Source organism: Neopsephotus bourkii, unplaced genomic scaffold, assembly GCF_033783945.1.
Source record: "Neopsephotus bourkii isolate Nb327-2 ecotype Australia unplaced genomic scaffold, CSIRO-AGI_Nbou_v1 NB_234, whole genome shotgun sequence".
In the NCBI taxonomy this organism is placed as follows: Eukaryota; Metazoa; Chordata; class Aves; order Psittaciformes; family Psittacidae; genus Neopsephotus; species Neopsephotus bourkii.
The window spans coordinates 4480855-4502818 of record NW_026900744.1 but is presented as its reverse complement, the minus strand read 5'-3'; the positions used below and the strand labels follow the sequence as shown (position 1 = coordinate 4502818).

The window sequence follows — 21964 nt, the reverse complement described above, 5'->3', positions numbered from 1 at the left end:
GATAAACTTGGAAGGAGAACGTGAATATGCCTGAGAAAATCAAATTTCAAGTTGTCAAGTTAGCAGGACTTTTAGCAGTCACCATATAGATGTTCTAACTCATTTTATTTTGCATTTGTGAAGATTTGGGGATTGGCACACAGCATTACCACATTTCAGCTGGGAGATGGTAACTGCCGCATGGCAAAGAGACTGTAGGACTGTGAATGGCAAAGAGATGCAGCCCTTCCCACTGTGAAGCACCAGAAACCATCTCCAGGTTGCCATGAAGGAAGAGCAGCCTATTTTAGTTACACTGGCTCGAACCTTTCAACTCTGCTCCTGCCACATATATGTCAATAACTTGTTTTTCATCCAAAGCTGTTCAATTCTGCTAGTGCTGGCTATTGTTAAAATGGCTCAAGAGAAACACCAAATTCAGCTTTAACCCATAAGCATCCCAGCACTGTATGGTTTCAGTCTGGACATGCAGCTTGGTACCCACAACTCTCAAAGCAAAAAGCTTAGCAAACCTAAAGCAAGTTAAGACACAATGGTACCTGCTCTTGCTGCCTTCTCTGCCGAGGGGCCCGGAAGATGAACCACAGTTTGAGAGAGCTGCCAATTCCTCACCAGGGATCAAAGGAAACAGCTCAGAAGCAGAGCAGTGCCTGAGATAGCTGAAGTCTGCAGGTCTCGGGATAGGATGGGGCTACTGAACATCAATGATATCTTTGTGGTATTCTCTCCCAGGATGAAAGCATGTTTTGTTCTTTCCACCAAGCTGGCATGGGAGAGCATGTCCTATAAACAGCAGAAGCACTGAAGCCTGGTTTCCTGGGGATGCACTCATGTGCATGGTGGTGCAGTGCTTTGAAGATTTCTCTACTCCTAGCAGCTCTTTCCTAGATGAATGGTGGCCTATCCAAGTTGAGGATGCTCCCATTTCCCTCTCCCCTCAAGGAGAGCATTAGTAGTCTTTGCTTTCCCTTAGCTGCCTGCTTGTTTCCACAGTACATTAAAACCTTTTATCCTTGAAGGGTTCAGGACTTACGTCTGAATATCTTCGCATGTAGACCTCTGCTTGAACAGAAATAAAGGGTGGTTTGCAAGAGTAGCTCAAATCCGTGCAAGCACATTTGGACTCTCAACATCTAGAACTGGATCAGTTCAGGGAAGATTATCTCAAACTTCTGTAGCGTGTTTTCAAATTGGATTCATTGTGGTTTTTCATTCCCATCCTTTTCTTCTTATTACACCTTTCTACAATGGCTTAAAAGGCTCTTAACAACACTCAGCATCCTCTGCCTGTGAAAGCAGGCATCCATTCTTAAAGCAGATTCTATATATCTGGATCCTTGTTTTTCTGTCCTTTTGTTACTTGCAAGATAATCCAGGTGGACAAGACATTTAACCAGAGAGCAAATCTTAAGTTTCAGTCTAGCCTCTTATAAAGCAGAAGTGAAAACCAAAACAAATACCATTTCAATTTTCATTTTGTTGTTTTTCCATAGAGCATGCATGGTATTTCTGGGAAATGGTTATGCTAATATTTCAGGGCTAAGTCCCATGAAAATGAAGAAGAAAGCACCTCCTCAAACACTATAATTGAGTTATTAAACACAGTAAAATGTGCAGGTCTTCCACATAAGTTTTCCTTTCAGTTTTTAATAGCTTTTTAGGTACATGTCTGCATTTCATCCATGCAGCACACAGCAGAGAAGATAAGGAGCCATCTATGCTGGCTGTTAGGCAAATAAGGAGTAATTACCAAAGCTAGTTTTGATTTAGCAGTGTTACAATTGGAGCCCAGTATTTTTGCCTATCTTTTACTACTAAAATGATCGCAAGACTTGACTAAAATTATTTCTCATCTGCCCACAGCCAGGCACCTAAATCTATATTTAAGCACCTGCAATCTAGTCTAGGCTGATTTTCAGGACATAAAGCATGTACTGTTCCCTCTGCTGTTCAAGGAATTTGTTTCAGGCTCAGTTTCTCCGAAAATTTCACTTCCTATTTAGGTCATTAAACCCAGAGGCAGGTTTATGCGATCACATTTGCTAAGACCATGCTTCTGGGTCATTCTTTTGTTGTGACTGGCCCTTCTCTACCCCCACTTTTTCCTCCAAAACAAGAAAAAAAAAGAGAAAATACTGATTCTTACAGAAAGTCTTATGATCATGTGGGTAGCATTGTCTCTCTACCCTTAGAGACCACGTTTCAGTGTTCCATCTGGCAAAGGTGTTCACAGCAGGGGACAAGGAAAACTTCTCAAAATGGACATTAAAAGTGCCTGTGTGGATGTGAATGTCAGGCTGAAACCTGCTTTTCCTGTAGCCAGACCCATGAGGAGTACTCACACCTTCACAGAGTTCCACCCCACTGGGACAGAGATCCTGAACTGACTATATAATGGAAACCCCAGGTAATGTGGGACCTGGAAGTTGTGCAGTATACTGGAGATCAACAAACCAAACCTGCTGGAACCACGCAGAAAAATGCTTCTGCCCACTGTACAAGCTGATCATTAGAGGCTGTTACTGCATCCCCCTGAACTATCCCATTTATCTCTAACAGCTGTTCAGCAGCAGCAGTGATTTCTGACAGTCCAGATTGCTTTTCATACTTGACAGTTCCTCGCTTTTCAGCTGGACTCGGCAGAACCCATTACATCACAGAATCATCATATTTGGGTTGGAAGGGACTTTAAAGCTCATACACTTCCAATCCCCCTGCTATGGGCAGGGACACCTTCCACTAGACAAGGTTGCTCCAAACCCTGTCCAGCCTGGCCTTGAACACTGCCAGGGATGGGGCAGCCACAGCTTCTCTGGGCAACCTGTGCCAGCGCATGACCATCTTCAGATTACAAATTACAGATCCTTCTAGTCCATTTCCTATGGTGTCCTGCTTAGGAGAGCAAGTGGAAATGCAGACTGTGCTATCCTAAATGCTAGGCCCCGGGCACTGCAATTAGGCACTGGAGACACATGGGCTGTGTCCAAGTAGTCTAACTTAAGTGTTACAACTTGGTATAGGTGGAGCCTATACCAGCACTGTCAATGCAAAATTAACAGGAAGGTTGAGATCTGGTGATGTTACGTGATGTTACACGTGGTGTTTTGATGATATATTCTTATTAAAATGAACAGGACTTTGCTGTCTCATGCCCTTGGGTTCCTCGGGATATTACCCAGGTGAGCAACAGCCTCGCTGGCCAAAGTTCTGGATGCTGCAGTTTTACCCTATGACACTGTACATGCTTCATCTGTGTGCACAGTCTAGAGATTTAGAAAGTACTTGCACATGGATTAAACAAAAGCCTTGGGGCTGGGGCTAGGGCTATGTGGAACTCTCAGAAAATCCATTTGGAAAGCAAGGGTTGATACCCTTATCCCACCCAACTGACCCTCAGACATGAGAGGTGTTGCTATACAAGCATGTAGCACCAAAGAGGGAGGCTCTTGGAGTTTTCTGTTACATGCTTGTGCAGAGGGGTTTTTTTTTTACTCCTCCTATTTCTATGGGCTGCTTACAAGACAAGAATGTCTGTGAGTTTTAATGGATTTAGAAGTCATAGCACAAAAGGGTGTCTTGGGAAGGAAACTGCTGTAACAGCTAGGAACAGAAGTGGGAAGATGATTTTCCTCCTGAGTGGTGACATTTTTATTTCACTGCAGCCCTGTTATGCTTAGGTATTTATTTTTGCACCAGAGAGCAGTAATATCGAGCAGATTGCAAAGTCAAGCAGGAAGGACTTAGACTGTCCAGTGTTTCCAGCACAGAGAAGACATTAGCCGAGTTCCTAACAAGGCCAGTTATGGGTTACAGAAGCAATCCAAGAACTGAAAAATCCCAAGTCCTCAGAAATGAGCAGTCACCAAAACAGCAGAACATTTTGTCACCACATCGGAAATCAAAACCAGCACATCAGAAATCAAAGCCTTCCATAGCATTACCTCCACCTATATGTAGCTCCCCAAACCAGCACATCCACCTTGTGTACATCTCAGCTGTTACTCTCCCACAGTGCACCTAAGTGTGGAGAATGCTTGCACTACTGGAAAACTGCAAGATGAGTAAGACCCAAAGGAGGTAGATCATGAGTGCAGGGCTGGTCATGGCCTCCAGCCCAGGATGCCTACCGCAAGTTGCCCTGAGACTGTCAGCTCTTACCTATGCTCACCTGACAGCCACATGAACAAATGGCAAAATGCTTACTTAACTCCATCATTAGGGCATAGCCCAGACCAACTGGTAACTCACCCAGTGGATATGAAATATTAAATGACAAAGGAGACCAGTATGGCAACTCCTAGGTAGTACACCTTCATTAAAGTTAATAAAATAGCTGCCGGAGGATTTACTCAAATGGTGGTGAAGTTTATCCTTCTAACAGAGGCTGAAGTCATACAAGAATCCTGAAAATATGCATCCTCTTTATACTCCTCATGATTACTGTTCTCAGCAGGAGGATGTTAAATGCATACCACCACTTGCTGAGTATGGAGCAACCCTGTGCCCCAGCACACAGCACCTGGACCCAACTGTTCTGCAAGAGGAGCCCTACAATCCAGGGTTCCTGCAAAGTCCCAGATTTCCTTCAAGATTTCCACCAAAACACATGATTTGGGAGAGCAAGTACCAGATATTTTTAAGAAGCAGCAGTCGTGTAGCTGCTGAACTCATGATGCAGTGGGTGTCATCTGAACACTGCTTTCCCAGTTATCCTCCTTGCTGCTGAGGAACCTGGCCCCAGCAGTGAGACAACTTGGGAGAAGGGAAGGTTGGGTGAGCTCAGACACTGGAAGAGACCAGAGACTCTGAGGCAGTGTGGCCAGCACTGAGTGACTACAACAGGTAGTGAGTCCTGCCCAAAGGATTTCAGGAGCAGATGCCATCACCCAGTATCCCAAAACATCAGAGTAAGGTACCTCATCGAGCTGAATGGATGGTGTTTCACTGAGGCTGTAAAGAAATTTGCAGGCAAATCATGCTATTGTTTCTCCCACAGCACCTCTCCAGAAAGAGACTCTCGTGTGAGACCTCAGTTGCTTTTGCTGTGTTCTACATTGATGCAGGCACACAGTAGTCCCACACTCACCGCTGGCATTTCAGCTCTGACTCAGGGTCTTTTTTCAGCAGGGAGCTGAATGCCACACTCTTGCTTCATGGTTTTGAGTCTTACGAGTTCTCTGAAGTCCTTGGCTGAACCCAAGCCCTCCCCCATCCCTGTGGCACTGGGATAGGAGCCATTATGTTCCACAGAGACGGCTATTCCTAAATTCTCCCGACATCTGCAGACAGTGCATAGCTGAGCATCGCTGCTGTGCCAACCTCTCTCTGACCTGTGATGGGTGCCACAACCTTTTGTTTGGTCCTGAAGGACATGGTGGCTTCAGAGAAGGGAAGTAAAATCCTACAGTAGCACATCTGCCCTGCATCAGGAGAAAACGGGGATTTTGCAAAGAGAAAAATGAGCCCCAGGCACCTCACAGCCAGCTGAGCAGATGAGTCATTTAGGGAGCTGGAGCTAACAAGAGCTACTTGCATATTTAATGCATCCCAGATTCCTGCCTGTTTTCAAATTGCTCAGGGATGTTTGCAGAAGTTCTGGGGATGTTGGAGCCTCATAGGCACACTTCAGCATCCTGAAGGGAGGAGATGTTTGACTTAGATACTTATCTCAGCACTTTTTGCTTCATAAACTTCTCTGCTGTGCTCAGGCATTAAACTCTCCAGGCTGGGAGGCACTCAGATGGATGAGGACCAGGGGAATAGCTCCGTGTCTTGGAGAAAGACAGAAAGACCTTTCTGGCAGTGAATGATCTCCATGTCTCCCCTTCCAGTACTGCTTCCACAGCACAATCATGAGCTTTGTTTCCTTGGGTAAACCAGATTAAAAAGGGAAAAAAGAAAAAAGACCTGTGAAATTCTGTTTTTAATTGCTGCTTGAGATGAGCCTGTGGGATGATCTTTCAGAAATACAGCTTTCTGTTCTGCAGGAATCTATAGAATCATCATAGAATCATACATATATAAGCTTCCACCATGTATCACTGGAAAAATACCTTCAAGTTGGGATGCTGGTGAAAAGTCTGCAAGGGGAGGATGCAGACCAGCAACATCAGCCTATGCCAAACCACTTTCTGAGATGTAATTTCAGGTCTCAACATAGCACTGGGATCCATCAGTGCTGCAACTCTGTGTAAATCCACTCTTCAAGTTATCCTGGGTGCTTTCTCACGATGCATGTCTTCCTACAGATGAATCAGGGAAGAGCGACACAGACCAAGCTTATTAACTTCTCTTTAATTAGGAACAGAAGAAAAATATCTAGACTTTTACCAATTATTTTACATAGAAAATATTTGAATGATGTATGAGGTGTTTTTGTGTCCATTTTGCTGTCTTTTATTTCCATGTAAAAATATATATCTGGTACATAAGCTTAAAAAAAATAGATTTTCACAACAAAATAAGTGCTTTGAGCACTAAAAATTCACCTATGCACCTTAATGTTAGCCTAAATATTTACATTTTCCAGCCACATCCCTCCCCCCATCCCAAAAATGGGCAAACCCCAGATTATAAATATCAGCTGTGTCTGGTATACAGAACCTTCCCAGAAGGGCAGGAAATACAAACATAATGCAGTGGCTCAGACAGTTTGATTTTAACTCCCTAAAACAGAAAAAAGACTTCAGCTCTTGTGAAAAGACAAATGGGACTTTAGTTATCAGGAGTTGCAAGCAGAAGAGAAGGAAATTTTGAGATGTGATACCATTCAGAGGAATAATGGTGCAGACCAGGTAGCAACAGTGTGCTTTCAAACGGTCAAAAGGGTTTAAGAAGGACTGTTCTTGCTTTTTTGCAAGAGCTGGGTAGATTAGGTATCTCAAAATCCTTCTTCACCTGATTTACTATACTGTAGAGTTGGAAAATGGAAAAACATCCATTTCTGCAGCCAGCATCTGCTGCTTTTGAGACAAAACAACATGTCAGGAAATGCTGACATATTGAAAATCAGGTTTTCTGGCAACAACTTCCTCCACTTTCTGAGTCTTTCTCAGGTAGACTGTGCTGATCACGATGAAAAGTGGCCTTGTTCACCTCCTCTGTCATGGGGCCACCTTGCCACTGGTCCAGGCAGTGTTGGATACATCTTAGAACATCATGAAGTCCCTCTGCCAAACATGAAAAATCCCTTGCAGGGGAAAATGGTCCTTTTGGTAAAGCATGAATTAGGGCAGAATGAGAGACATTCATAGCTTGTGGTTAAAAATGGTACATCAGCAACTAACCACATGAAGGCAGCTTGGATCGAATGTCACCAACTTTGTTATCCAAGATAACATCTTGGATGTTACCACAAACCCACTGCATGTGGGAATGTAAGAGGCATTACTCATTAGCCAAGTTCATACCTGCTCACAGGGCAGGAATCACTGATGAAACATTTGGAGATAGTGTAGATGAGCACAAAACAAGAGGAAGGGTAGCTGAGGGGATGTTAGCAAACACAGAATTCACTCATAGAAACTGGAGTGTGCAAACATCAACCAAACTTGCCTTGTTCTCCAGTAAGTCAGTGGCTTTCCTTGGCAGGAGCCATACAACAGAGACTGGGATCTATAACAAAAAATCCCAAAACTTCTGTCCAGAGGTGCTTGGCAAGCTTAGGCTTTGGCCGTGGCCTGAAGAGGCTCTTCTGCAGCGTTCATAGTTCATTGAGTTGAAATGCCCAGAGCAAGTCCACAGGAAGAGGTCTTCTACCACAGGGTGCCTTGTCCCATCAGACTCCAAATGAGCCAGCTGAGTTCACCTGCCAAAATGCTTCAGTGGCAAATTCGTTCTGTCATTTCTTTCTGCATTGGAGGGGGAGAGAGAAGAAAGAAACAGTAAGTGCAAAAGACAGGTTTTGGTAGAGTGACATGTCAGTTTGGTAGGTGTCCAAAAACAACCCAAAGAAGTGACTGTGGAAGTCTCAGGGAGTGTTTCTGTATTTCCCATGCCAGCCCTCATGGGAACTGCTCTGCCTCAGCAGCTCCTTCCTGGCATCCTCCTCAGTTTCTGTGGCACAAGGCTTTTTTGGCAGCCTAGCTTTGAGAACGGTCCAAGGAAAGAGCTGAGATGTTGAAAGATGCAGGTCCTGCTCCTGACTCAGCTATGGAGCAGCCAAACAAGGCTGTGCTGCTCTTGGAGCCCCTGTTTGCAGCAGCTGAGGGAGACAAGACATGGAGGTGCTCCCAACTCTTGCTCCAGAAGATAACAAGAGCTCACCCAAAGACCTGTGGTTTTGGTGAGGCATCCCACAGTCACACTGCAACATAAATGAGTGCTATTAAGAGGGCCAAAGGAAAGCTCCTGCAAGACTGAGCTGTGTTTGGGCTGACAGACTCTTTTCTTTAGCCAGGGTGGCATCATGCCAGCTGCCTTACGAGGTACCCAGCTTTCAGGTGGTGGAAGATGGTATTTGTTCTTTCCTGAAGCTTTGAAATCATCTACTGTAGTGAGGGAATTTTGTGATTCTCTCTGGCTCATCAGGTTCATGGATTGTGAATGTGTTTGCACACCGACCCTGTCACAGACCCTAAAGGTTTGCACATGAAAATGTACTCCCAAAATAGAGCTGAAGTGGGACTGGTCTGCAGAGAGGAAGGTTGCAGCTGAAAAAAGAACCAAGAAAGTAGGATGACCTGTGAGTAACCCTGTAAAAGTCCCTTTAGTGATATAACCAAGGGGGACAAAAGCTGTAATTTCAGCTCTTTAGTGGTGAGAGATTTGTTTTTAAAATCCACAGGGGGAGAGTGGCAAAGAGGGGGCTTCTCTGTAGGAGTAACATGCAAAATCACTCAAGCAGCAGAACCTTACCAGCAAATCAAAAGCCAATGCCCTGCCACAAAACTATGTTGGAAATGTTTGCAGACATCTCAGAAGGAGAAAGAAAAAGGGGTGAGAAGACTGAACATCCAACATCCTCTTGCAACAGCATCCAGCCTACCCTACTAGCACAGCACCACACACCAAAGCAGCCTTGAACTGGGTGGACTGAAGCAATCGGTGGGCTGACAAACCACCTATGAGCTCCTTAAGCTGTCCCCAAATGTCCAAAACATTCATCAGACTGAAAATCCCCACAGCTCTGCCTTAGGAGATAATCAATTGGACCTCTGCCAGTGCTGCTGCCCAGCACCGTGACCTGTTCTTGTCAAGGCAACAAGTGCACGGCTTCTCTCTGCCCCCGTATTTCTTGATCTGCTAAGAGAGTGAATCACTGCCTTGTGCTGGTTCTGCCTATACAAAGGATCTCTTTCATTCTTGGCTCCAAGGACTTGCTGCTAAGAAATCATGCCTCAGAGAAGCTTGACAAAAGGGAAACTTAGGCAGCAAAGGGAGATTCTGCCAGAGGCAGGTTTAGAAACTGAGAACTCCTTCATCCCACTATCTCTGTAATTTTTCAAAGCTGGTTGAGCCTAACAAGACATCTTTTGGCTGGGGAGGTGCTCTTGTTTTCTTTCTTACTCCTCAATCTGAAAAGCTTCAACCATAATACAGCACTCAGATCTGCTGTCCTGCTCCAGATATGCTCCGTCCACGTGCGTAGTGGCCTTCCATAATCACGTGCATGGAACAAGCACCTCTGCAGGCAGGAGTCTCTTCTGTCATGGGATTCATGAGGACTAACTCTGGACATCTAAATGTAAGGTTAGGACAGTTTTCTGGGCTCATGAGGCAGTCAAGAGAGACTGAACCTCCCAAGGACACTTTATCTCGTCCCTACTGAGGGGTTATCGCTTTTCCACAAACCTTGAGTACTTGCAAAAACAAAACCTTGCAGTCTTAGCCTAAAATGTAGGCAGATGGAATGCGCTGTCTGCCCTTGCTTAAGAGTCAAACCAGCTCATGAATCCTTCAGGACTTAAAAACACTTGTGTTAGTGTTTTAGCAGGACAGCAGCTATAGTGCAGCCACAGGAGAGTGAACTGAGATCAAGTGTAGAGTGCTGAAGAGGCTGGATGTTACTATTTGTGCATCTTCACAACTGCTGCTGAAGCCAAGCCAGAGCAGCATGAATCCCCACACCAGGCTCCCAGGGGCTCAAGAAACTTCCCATTATTACTTCCCTGCCTGCAGCAGAAAGAAATGCTGTTGGAAGCTTTTGGATCAATCCTAACCCTTGCAGACTTTGGGACTGATGCAGTGTCAAGCTGAGGCCTCCCTGGGGTTGGCCTGAAGGACCATTTTCAGGTTTTGAAAGTTGTTCATGAGCTGCAGCAACCTGCCCTCTCTCCTCAACTCAGCATTGCACCCTGGACACAGCCGTCCTCTGGTTGCAGGACACTCGTACACACCTACAGCAAGTCATTGCCTGAGGGAAGGGGGTGTGCCATGCAGTTGGGTCTGCTTGCAGCTTGGAAGCCAGGCAGTGGGCACACCACAAAATGACACGCAGCTAGACCACAGCTAAATGTGTCTCATTTCCTTATGGTTTAAGCCTGGTTGCATCACACACGAAAATCTGTTCATGTTAGATTCATCCAGACCCATAAATCATCTCATGTTGCGCGCGTGAGTCACTGGCATTGAAAGCCTGTTTAGCTATGTCAGCCTCTGCTTTGGCTATTAGGTGCTAATTATTGGCATTAGCAAGCATCAGTCAAAGGAGATGACACCATTATGGGCTGTATATCAAATGCTAAAGAAGTTTGTTATGAGGAGTGGTGGTGAGGGAGACTAACTGGACAGAGTGAGCCTGAGCTGCCATTTTCTGGAGCCGAGGGCCATTGTGGTAATACAGGTCACAATCAAACTCTAGGAAATAATTCATGTAGATGCTGTTGCCATTCAAGTCTCCCCTGATTAGATCATCATCTCTCCATCCCCCCCAATCATGACAGGAGCAGACAGGCAGCAAATTGACTGAAACAAATGAAAGCAGAGGAGTAACACTCTGGAACTCTTCTCATCCCTTTCTCTCTCTGGGATTATATCCCTCTGGTCTTCCCTGGCTCTCTATTCCTGGATGTGACCTTTTCTGCAACCCAGCCCTATCACAGCATGCTAAGTACTGGGTTCCCTATTAATTCTTCTCCTCCCCACTGCAACATGACTTCTTTAGGTCATGTTGTTTAACTTTGCCTGTGACACACTTGCTTCTCTTACAAAACTATGTTTTGTTTTCTAGTTCCCAAGCTGTCTGGCCTCTGCTTCCCACCAGTCCTGCTGTTTTCAAGGACTCTCACTCTCTGCCTGGCTAATTGCTTCCCAAGGGAGGCTGCAGAGAAACTGGAACTCCAGCGAGGCACCTCCAGTGAGGCATCCATAGCAGTTTTTTGGAGGTGTATATCCTACTGGGGCTTGCCTTCCTGCAGCCTTATTGTAATTCATAATAGGATCTCAAGCAAGGCACTTAGTCTGCTAACAGGAAAACTCAAGGCTCTAGAGAGGAGACTTGAGCTCAGATCTGCCCTCTGAAAGCCATGGCTGGGGACACTTCAATGTGCAAACTGCATTAGAGTTACTGAGACAGTATAGAGGGACACTATGTTACTGTTTTCCTGAGGACAATGAAGAGCAATGCATAAGACACGGCAGCAGAAGCAGAGTTTAAGAGGGGTTTTCAAAGTATAAAGGGTTGCTGAGAAGTTCTAAGAGCGCTAAGGTTGATGGTTACAGGACAGAGAACATGGGTGTGCTTCTGAATCAAGGTGAATGAAAAGAGTCTAGAGAGGGTGACTGCACTGCTCAGAGTGCAGCCCCCAACTAAACACACCAGTCCTGCATTCAGGTCATGCCACTCATGCTGTCCACCTCCCATCCCTGAGGCATCCTTACCAAAGGCTCCAGCTCCCGATGGTCAACGAGGCTGAACTCCCTGATGAAGTAGTAAAAGTGCTTGTAGCAGGTGTTGACATGAGCCTCAGCACCCATGTTGATGATGCTGTCGAAGTGGTGGATGTAGACATGGACAAAGACACGGAAGAGCCGGGTGAGGATCTTAGTGCAAACTTGCTGGAACTGCTTGGGGAAGGGAACACCTGCAAAGCAGAAGCAAGTTGGAAGCCATTTGACCATTAAAATAAAACATAAACCAGCTAGTGTTTAAATGTCACTGTCATGCTTAACAGGCAGTCATGGGTGGTGAGGTAGGATCAAGAGCTAAACTGGACAATATGCCATCTAGCTCTCCTCACATACTTCCGTATTGCCCAACCAGCAATTTCACACAGGCATGGTCTGAGGATCTGGGGAGTTTCCCTTGGAGAGAAAATTTCTCATCCATTGTAGAGAGAAATCTCTGTCATCCAGAGCAGTCTGGCAGAGGATCATGCCCTCTCTCCCTGCTTTTCCTTACAAGCCTGTGCAGGCACAGCATAAGGCAAAGTGTATTTAGCCAGGTCCATGAAGAAAACTAGACTTCCTCCCAGCAGGAAAGATACCTTCCTGGTCCTCTGAATCAAAAGCATGGTTCATACTGTTTTCCACACACCCTCAAACATCACTTCTGATGTATCACTAGAAACAGGTGGGGTTTCTATTCTTTTCTTGATCCTTGTTTCAAACGCATCTCATTAAAACAGGAAGAAAACTGCCTTAATGATGCTTAGGTTGTAATTTCATTGCACCTGTATGACGCTCCCCTCGAGAGGTCCTCCCAGGATGATCCAGAACAGGACCCACCACAAGTAACTCTGTACTTTTAGCCTAGTCCCACACAAAGACACGATTTACTCTGCATTTTCATCCTTGCTTAAGTGAACTGTTAGCACGGTGAAAACCTCAGAGGTGTGATACAGCCAGTGTCAGCAAGCTTGGGGTAAATCTCTAAAGGAAACATTGACTTTGAAACACCAAATATCTATTTTGCAGGAGGAGGAAAATGAAACAAGTGGAATTTGTTTTCCTGAAGCTCCTTCCTCCCCCCTGAGCAATTCAATGCAAATTTGCAAAGAACAGAATAAACACCTCCCTTCCCACGGCTGTACCAGCCTTCTCCCTTAGCTTTTTATTAATGCAGCACATAACCTCTTAAAAACCTCTCCAAATAGTCTGTGCTCAGGCATGGCCAGCTCACTGGCTCACCCATTTGCACTGTGGAAAGCACCAGTAAGTCTCTCAGTTAAAAAAAAAAGAATTAAAAATGGTAATTTTATCTTTGAATCTTTCTCATCAGCCTCACAAGGCAATTAAACCATTGTTCTCAAAGGCTCCCAGCAGTTTTGTTTCCCATGCCCTTACCCTCCATGGGTGGGAATTGCCAAGGAGCTGTTCTTCCAGCATCATGCATGGAGCCTGTGTTTCCAATGGCCAGGGTTTCATGGGTGCTTTGTTCAGTACTGCAGCACTCGTGACAGAAAAACACCCTTCTTTGATCTAAAACAGGCTCATCCTAGCCCAGTCTTGCCTTGCTTTGTACACAGCATGAACGTAGTTAGCAATGGGGGATGTCCCAGGCACCATTTGGAGGAGAACACATAGTTCAGCTCAGTGTCACACATATGGAGAGGTGGTTTTGAGGCTGATTCATGGCTGCTGCTCTGCACAACCATGAGCACGCCGCAGCCTCAGGGCTGTTACTGCAGCAGGGACCTCGGCATGACCCATTTCACTGACAGCTCTAGCACATCCCATTAGGACTTTCTGGGAAAGGTACTCATCTGGCAAAGTACAACCAGGCTCTCCCCATGCCAGCACCTTAGGGTTGGTAGCGATCATCTGCTTCTGCCCTGCACCCTTGGCTGCAGAGCTCTCCTTGTGTGCCAGTCTGATAAGAGCAGGGATCAGAGAGAGGTCTCCAAGTTTCCCTGCAGTCTGGAGGGACACTGTGCTTTATCAACAGCTTCATTTGAGCTTTTTGCACTGAGTGAGAATTTGCTGAGCAAATAAAAGCCGTAATCACCCATCTGGGGGCTCAGAGATGCTGTTAGGGCATCCCCTGCAGACCTGCTTTGAAGAATCAGTCAAGAAACATTGTTTTTAATAAAGACAGATTCATCATGGCAAGTAGTTTCTAATGGATGCACAGTGCCAGACGCCGGCTGGGGAATACACGCTGTTCTGAACAGCCTGTCTTGTGGGACCAGAGGTGACAGTCACTGCAGGGATCTCAGCAAGGTGCTACCAGGCAGACAGCAGCACATTTGTTGCCTCCAGTTTGTCACCCATCCTACTTGCCTACTTGTCAAAGCAGGCAGTAAGGATGAAATCAGACCTGACCAGCCACCCGGAGTTTATCGCCAGATTGGGAAGAGTGATAAGTGAAGGAAAGCAGCAAACCTCGACCCAGTCCTGAGCTGAGAAAGAAATAAGGTCAGACATGAACAACAGACCAAAGGAGCTCAGACTCCCAGGGCTAATAGCATCTATAGTCCAGATACTGCTGTCAGATGAGTGACCTCCAGAGCTGGCAGATGTTGACAAGTGGCTTTTCATCACTTTTGTCCTGAGGATAGCCAGGGAGCACCTTATTCTATAAATCAGTTACCAGCAAGTCTTCATGGACATGCTGCTATCCAAGAGGGGGAAACACTTCTAGCCACATCCTGGGTTCTCCAAAGAACAGCTCTTGTATCAGGGAACAGGGGTGTAGCATAAATCATAGCTCATAGAATAGTTTGGGTTGAAAGGGACATTTAAAGGTCATCTTTAAGCCTACCCCACCACAGTGCCTTCACGTGAACCAGCTCCTGGAAGGTGAAGTTGGGCTGCTCTTCTTTGTGTCCATCACAAGGTGTCAGTGTTTGTGGCCATCCCCTCCAGATGTGGCCAGCCTGTAGTGGTGGCTGGCTCTAATGCCACTAGTGGACAAGTGGTGGCTGGCTCTAATGGGCACTAATGCCACTAATGAACAAGTCACCCCTCACCCTACCATGTCATGACACCACCACCCACCGTGGTCCCTTGGATCCAGGGATTACAGCTCCAGCTTGGCTCTTTCTGCCCACATCACCCCTTTCACTCACACATGTGCCTAGGGAGGCATGAGCAGCCCTAGCAGCACAGGGCACAACCCTGGACCATCGAGTCCTGCTGCCTCTCCCCATGCTGCAACCACATCTGCACCTCCTGTGCCAGGACCCTCAACATAGGCTACAGATGCTTCACTGGACCCTGTGTCTGGCACAGGAGCCCACACCAGTTGATCAAAGCATTTCCCATGGGAAGGAAGCAGGGTGGATATGTGATAAGCAGGTTACCTCCACCAGCAGCAGTCGTGTCTTGCTGCTGGTCTCTAGTGGCTTGGAAAGAAACCCACAGCAGCCGCAGCAGGCACTGGCCACGCTGGCAAGGAGATGGAGACATTCCCCATCCCCTCACCCAGAGCTGACAGGAAAGGGCTCTCCACCAGAGCCTGCATCTGACCAACCCATGGAGAGCAGCAGAAAGATGTGGCATAAATAGCCTTGCCCTGGGTCACGGCTGCTGGCTCAGCGGATGTCCAGCAGACAATGCATGTGACATCCTCCTCCAGCACGCGAGGACACACAGCAAGAGCAGGCTGTGCCTCCTCCCTGCAGCCACCACATCCCAGCGAAGGGCAAGCCCTGGAACAGGGATCTCAGTGCTATCCTGTTCTTGCAGGTGTTGAGCTTTAAACCAGTCAGTTCACATCAGAGTCATCCTGGCTGGTAATAGGGGTCATCATGCATTCCCCAAGCACAGAGGGTGACAGGCTGCTCCCCCAAATGACTCCCACCTCCCAGTCAGGCTGGGCTAAGCAGATCAGTGTTACAACTAATGGGGCAGAGAGACCCCATTAGTGGCCAATATGCTGATAAGCAGCACTTGGGAATGGAGCTGTGGTGGCCCTTGTTTGGGGAACTTACTCCATCTCAGAGGTGGTGCATGGTGGCACAGACCAGCAGAAGTAGCAACTTGGAGAAACAAAGGAATGATGCTGGTGGGACTGACACTGCATGGCTGAGATGATCTGTTAGCAGGAGTATGGCAGGCCAGGGCAAAGTTAGGAGGTAGCACAGCCGGGTGATGCTGCTTGGGTTTGCTTCACCCTTCACAGCCCTACACACAGGGACCCAGCAATGGCATCCCAGTGCATCCTGCTGATGCTGGTCCCAGCTGCCCTAAGGGACAGCAGAATATCACAAAACCCACCTGGGTTGATTTAAAGGCACTGAATTTAACTTTACATTTAATTCACTGTGCTCACCGTCCAGCAGCCTTGCTGCTTTCGCAGCAGCAAACCCACAGTCTGGCAGGCAGTAGCCCCCCTCTGACTCTCCTTGCATGATGAGTGATGAGGAGGGGACTACAGGGTGCAATATGAACTTCATCAGATACAGGAAAAAGATTTATACACAAGGTCAGCTCTTCTCCTCCCATTATCTAGGTGTGCACTACCCAGATGCTGCACACAGACCAGGCAGCTGGTGGCTCGGAACATCACTTATCCCAGCATGGAAACAGCCCAGTCCCAGAAGGAGCGGAGCAGAGCAGCAATCCCCTGCAGCAGAAAAGGGAGAACCTTACCCCTGTTCCAAGCCAGGGCAAAGCTGTAAGTACAGCAGGTACAATTTCACTGCAACGCAGCCAGGGCACTGGTGAGCAGTGTGACTCACAGCCCTGAAATGAATTAGCACCTTCAGTTTATCTTGGATGTTTCGCTTGAAAACCCCAAGATGTGATTCAATGCTCCAAAAAAAGCTGCTTTCCCCACTCTCTGCTGATTGCTTCAAAGCATAAAGAAACCATGTGGGACCACGTGTAAAAGGATATGAAAATGAGAGTTAACAAAGTGCCTGCGCTTACAGTACAGGACTGCAAATGGCTCTCGGATCTCTCCTGCCCCCTCTCCTGTCCCTAACCCTTGTGCTCCAGCCAATTTAATATCTTCAGAATGAATCAGTACTGGGAAGCTGTTTTGCTTCTTGGCAATTGTATTTTTTCCTCTGCAAAAGCAGTACTTCAGTGAACTATGTAATGAATTACTGTTGTTGTTATTATTTCTCAATTCCATTTTGGCCACCGTGGTGTTGGTGATTAATTTTTGCCTAAAAATAAGTCTTTAAAGCCCCATTTAAAACTAATGGCACCATGGCAGCTGCAAGCGGGTGTGAAAGAAGCTGGAAGAAAATAGGGAAAAAAAGAAGACAAAGCATGTAAAAAATAGCCAGCTGAGAGAAGGGCAATAATTAGCTGAATCCTGAACGTTTTCCTCCTGTTGTTATGGGGAGAAAGTATCGGATAATTTCACACCAAGTTCTCTCTGCATTTCATAATTGTTTTGGGACAACGCTGGAACGGCAGAGCTTGAGTTTTGAAAAGCTTTCTAAGAACTGTTCCAAACCCTCCTGTGACTGACGCTCTGTAGAGCTGCAGGCACATTTGGCAGAGAGCACGGGGTGTTTCCGGCGCTGGGTCTGGTCCAAGCCCTGCATCTGCACTGATTTAATAACGCCACAGTGGTGCTGATGGAAGACGCCTGTGTGCAACCAGCAACCTGATGCTGGGCTGACAATGCAGACACAGCGGGCTGCCACGGGCCCTGCAAACCCCATCCAGACAACTCTGGGCAGCTTCCTAAAACCAGGCACCACAGGGCAGAATGATTACTGGAAAGAGTTGATATTTTCCACATGATGATCTATTCATGTGGCCACTCGCTGAAGAAATTTACTGATATAGTTTTACCAGCTGGTAAACTATGATTCTACACCTGTAGAATCATTTATTCTTCTCCTTGAATGGGAACAATGCTTATTCTCCATTTAAATGTGTTTTTCAGGACAGCTATGTTGGTTGGAAGAGTGGAAACAGAGCACTAGCATATGCAAACTGATACAGGTTGTCTGGGAAAGCTGCTGCTGCTGCAGATTTATAGCAGGCAGGTTGGCATAGCTCACCCCATGCAGGGATTTGTCTCGTCTTGACTGGCAGACAAACAGGTTTCTGCTCCAGAGGAAGGATTATGCAGCAAAGTCTTTAAGCGTGACCGAGCCCTGCAGGTAGATGGGGAAGACAGCATCTCTCCCCAGTTGTTGCTGTGTTACACAACAGCGGCCCCATTAAATCACCATAAGGATTTTCTGCTGATGGAGGCAGCTATCCAAGGGCTGTGGTCCTGATGGTTACCTCTGCCAGGTCACAAGCTGTCTGCTGGCATCAGGCTCTCTTGCTGGAGCTGGGACAAGGACCTGTGCAGTGGTGCAACTGAAGCATCTCACTAGAGATGCTCACTGGAGTTGTGCCCTGTGATGCCGAAGGACCCTGTGAGCCCACAAACCACTGAACCATCTCTGCTTATTTCCAGCTGAGCTTCTCACCCTGGGGTGAAGGATTTCCCTTCTCTGACCTGTGAGATACCTCTCCTTTAACTGTCAGGACAGCCATGAGCAAGCCCCACTAAATCATGTGCTGCTTCAGGCTTTGTAGCTGTTGGATAGAGAAGGATGCTGTGGTTAGCCTCAGGCAACATTAGCAAGCTTGGGGAACACTTACTTAAAGGAAAAATATAAAAGAGATGTCTGTTTTGTCTGCGGTCAGGTGGCCTTAGCCAGGAAAATGGGAAATCTTGGTGCTGGGACAGTTTTATTGCATATGGCAAAGAGGGGCTACGAGGGAAAGCTGAGATGCACACTGCTCATGGAACACTCACCGAGACAGTGGTCAGCTGTGTCAGTGGACCTCAGTAGTACAAGCAGGAGTGGAACAAACCTTCACACTAAACCCCATCTCTGCTGCTAATATTGAAAAGCTCACCCTGCCTCCAAAGCATGACATTTATAATTTCCCTTCATCCCTTCATCAGACTCAAATCCTCTCCTTCAAACAGCTCACATCTCCCCTGTGTCCTCTAGGCGCCTTATTCCTCTGATCCTGGGTCTCTTCCAGAGAGGCTGGCTCTTTAGGAGGGAGGCTGAGCATCTCTGTTTGCTAGTCCCTGAGCCCCATGTCTTTCCCCTCTGTGTGTCCTCCAGCCTACCCCATCATCCGGTGCAGTGACAAGGAGCAGCCCATCAGGAACATCACATCAAGATGTGACATTTCCCTTCGGCCAAACACCTCCATGTCCTAAGATGCCAGAGCTACCGAGCAATTACCCAGCACACAAGGCAGGCTGGTGAAAGACAGTTAACAGGGGACACACTGATGACAAAGTGCCACCAGCTCCTTCCTACCCCTGCTTCCCACAACAGCCTTTCATGTGTTTTAAAGTGTGATCTCAGCCTAAGCTCCCTTTCAGATGTGGGAGGCCACAACCACCAAGCTGTGCCTGCAAGGGGGTTGAAGTCACTCGGGGACACAAAGGTCCCTGTGACAAAAGGGCTTGGAAGAGGGGCCACAGGAATGGCTTTGGAAGAGAGGAAAATGGGTTTTCCCCATGAGTGCCTGCAGCCAGCCCGGATCTCACCCAGAACTGCTCCCATAGCAAAGTAAAAGGAGAAGTGGAAATGAGAGGCACCAGCTGTTCCTCCTCATGGCAGGATGTGTTACACCTTGGAGGCAAAAATGACAGAAATGGGCTGAAAACCAGCAAGGTCACAACTGCGCTTCGCTTTTGCTCCTCAGAGGGAGACATGAGAGAGCAGAGGGTGCTGTAGACTCCCTGTAGCACTGACTCCCCAGGGCAGCTTTCAAGCAGCATCAAATCCCACCTGAAAGGCATGAAATTGGGCCAGGACACTCTCATTTCTATCTGGAGGGAAAACTGAGTAAATCCATATCTGTGCCCCTGCTTTTAATGGTGTGTAGAGCTGCTCCTTGGGAAGAGGCAGACCTAGCTTGTATCCTGTGGCTGCTGTTTCACCCCTTGACAGCAGCCAGAATCAATGAGGATTTTGTTGAGACTGCCAGCATGGAGTATCCCACACCAGCACTATCAGCCAGCCACACTTCCAGCCTCCTCTATCCATTGGGATGTGTGGAGCCCACTGAGCCCACTAGGGAGGGATGCCACCATGGCACAGCAAATGCCCCCAGTGAATCCTAGGGGCTGACTCCCCCGTGTGCCCCAAAGACAGCCTGTCTGTCTGTCTTCCAGCATGAGGATCTGGCACTGCACTTACCTTGCCTTCCCCTCTTGCCTGTGGAGAGCCAAGAGCCAGAGATTATCCCACAAAAGATGCACAACTAGATGCTGCAGCATAGACAATCAGGGCTACAACACCTAGTGGCTGCTGGTAATCCCACACAGACCATTTTCTTCAACGTTTCCCAGCATATTAATGAAAATCCCGAGCCTCAACTGCACTGTTTTCATATGGCTCTGTCAACTGTGCTGCTTGAGAAAACAAACAAGGTCAAGCAACCTTGCAAAGCTGTATCTTTCCTCTTGAAGCTCCTTAAATATTCTTTTACATTCAAGTACCTTTGCATTTCATCTGAAAAGCAACCACACCATGGCACACCTGAGGCTCCAGCAGCCCCACCAGCCTACGCATCAGCTCCAACCCTTGAACTCATCTCCCCAAAGGACAAGAAAGCAGCTAAGTAGCAGGGCTAACATCAGCCCTGTCAGCTGCCAAGCACTGCAGGTCAGCAGCAGAGAGGTTACTTTCAAGCTGAGGTGCCTTTGGCAGCTGCTGCAAGCTCCTAAGGCCAAACATTTTGAAGGGGTACATCGTATACCCTGGGGATTGGCAGCTGGAAAGGCCAGATTCCAGGGACAGTAAGAATGTAAGTAGTAAGAATGTGATGTATAATCGGGGCTGAGATGAATTAGCAGAGGTGGAAAGGAGCTGAGAAGTGAAACAAGGTGGGATGAGGATTGGGCCTTGGGACCACCTTTAACCAGCCCTGTGGTTCAGCTCCTTGAGGAAGTGCAAGGATGCAAGCTGATGATCTACCTGCCCTTATTTCTGCAAACACAGAATACTTGGAAAAAGCACAGAAAAGGAGAACATTGTTTTCTACATCCTCTAGGAGCAAGACAAGGGCTCCCAGGCTCAACCTGGGACACTGAGGAACACCTGGAACAGGAAAGGCCACGATCCTTGGCACCACAAAGTCAGCAACACCAACCCTGAGGTGCATCATCAGAACCTGCCCCAGTTACAACCCCAGCCTTCTCATAAAGAACCGGAGCACACTCACCTATTCTGGTGGGGAAGATGTCCTCGTTGTTAATGAGCATCTCGATCCAGTCCATCAGCATACACATGTACTGCGGAGCCGACAGCTTGGTTGGCTTCTTGTACTTGCTATCATCCTGCCACCTGTACTCGTACTTGAGTCCACCAGACATGATGGGGCAGCTCCTTTCCGTGCAGTACTCCGACATGGTGCCGTAGATGAGGTTGATGCGATTGAAGAAGTCCACCACATGCACTGCGATCCAGTCATTGATGCTCTCACCGGGAGGCAGCTGCACCACTGATTTCAGGTCCAGCCCAGACTTGAGGGAGGCCTGGGCTTTCTTGTACAGCTCAAAGCGCTGGGTGCCTGGCTCAAACTTCTTTCGGGGTCGAAACGTTTTGTCTTTGTTGAAGACTTGCTTGAGACACAATGCCATCATGGGTAGGGGTGGCCAGGGTGAGGGCAGAGGCTCAGTGCAGCGTCAAACCCAAAGCTGGGGTCTTCAGAGGTGGAGGTATCTGTGAGTAGAAAGAGGCAAATTTTAGTCGCATATGAAGCCAACATGGGCACGCTCACAGGGATGAGCTTGCACCAGGATGCTGGCTGGCACTGCTGCTCTGGCAGCACATAGGGATGGAGATTTGCGGTAAGCTCCTGGCCCCTCCACATCCGGGTGACTTGAAGCAGCTGATGCGACCTCACACAGCAGCTCCTGGCACTGGAAAGGGTGAGCAGTGTGCACCTGCAGCCCAGAAATCCAACCATATCCTGGGCTGCATCAAAAGCAGCGTGACCAGCAGGTTGAAGGAGGTGATCCTGCCCCTTTATTCTGCTCTCGTGAGACCTCACTTGGAGTATTGTGTGCAGTTCTGGTGTCCTCAACATAAAAAGGACATGGAACTGTTGGAACAAGTCCAGAGGAGGGCCACGAGGATGATCAGGGGAC

General features: G+C 47.5%; 1 protein-coding gene across 1 annotated transcript; it reads right to left on the bottom strand.

Annotated features, from left to right (window-relative positions):
* Positions 1-6277: 6277 nt before the first annotated feature.
* Positions 6278-21565, bottom strand: MOB3C (MOB kinase activator 3C). The gene is made up of 3 exons (XM_061344892.1): positions 21037-21565; positions 11821-12023; positions 6278-7850 (listed from the first exon to the last, which is right to left on the bottom strand). Exons 1-3 carry the CDS (start codon positions 21455-21457, stop codon positions 7821-7823), a joined length of 654 nt encoding a protein of 217 aa, XP_061200876.1. The 5' UTR covers positions 21458-21565; the 3' UTR covers positions 6278-7820.
* Between the last annotated feature and the right edge of the window lie 399 nt (positions 21566-21964).

Bases quoted from the DNA above. Each gene is read 5' to 3' on its own strand.
- MOB3C (XM_061344892.1), bottom strand. From the start codon at position 21,457: ATGATGGCATTGTGTCTCAAGCAAGTCTTCAACAAAGACAAAACGTTT. The intron at 12,024-21,036 runs GTGAGTGTGCTC...TCTGCTTTGCAG, and splicing joins CATCTTCCCCACCAGAATAG to GTGTTCCCTTCCCCAAGCAG. The intron at 7,851-11,820 runs GTAAGGATGCCT...CCTCCAATGCAG, and splicing joins ATCGGGAGCTGGAGCCTTTG to AAAGAAATGACAGAACGAAT.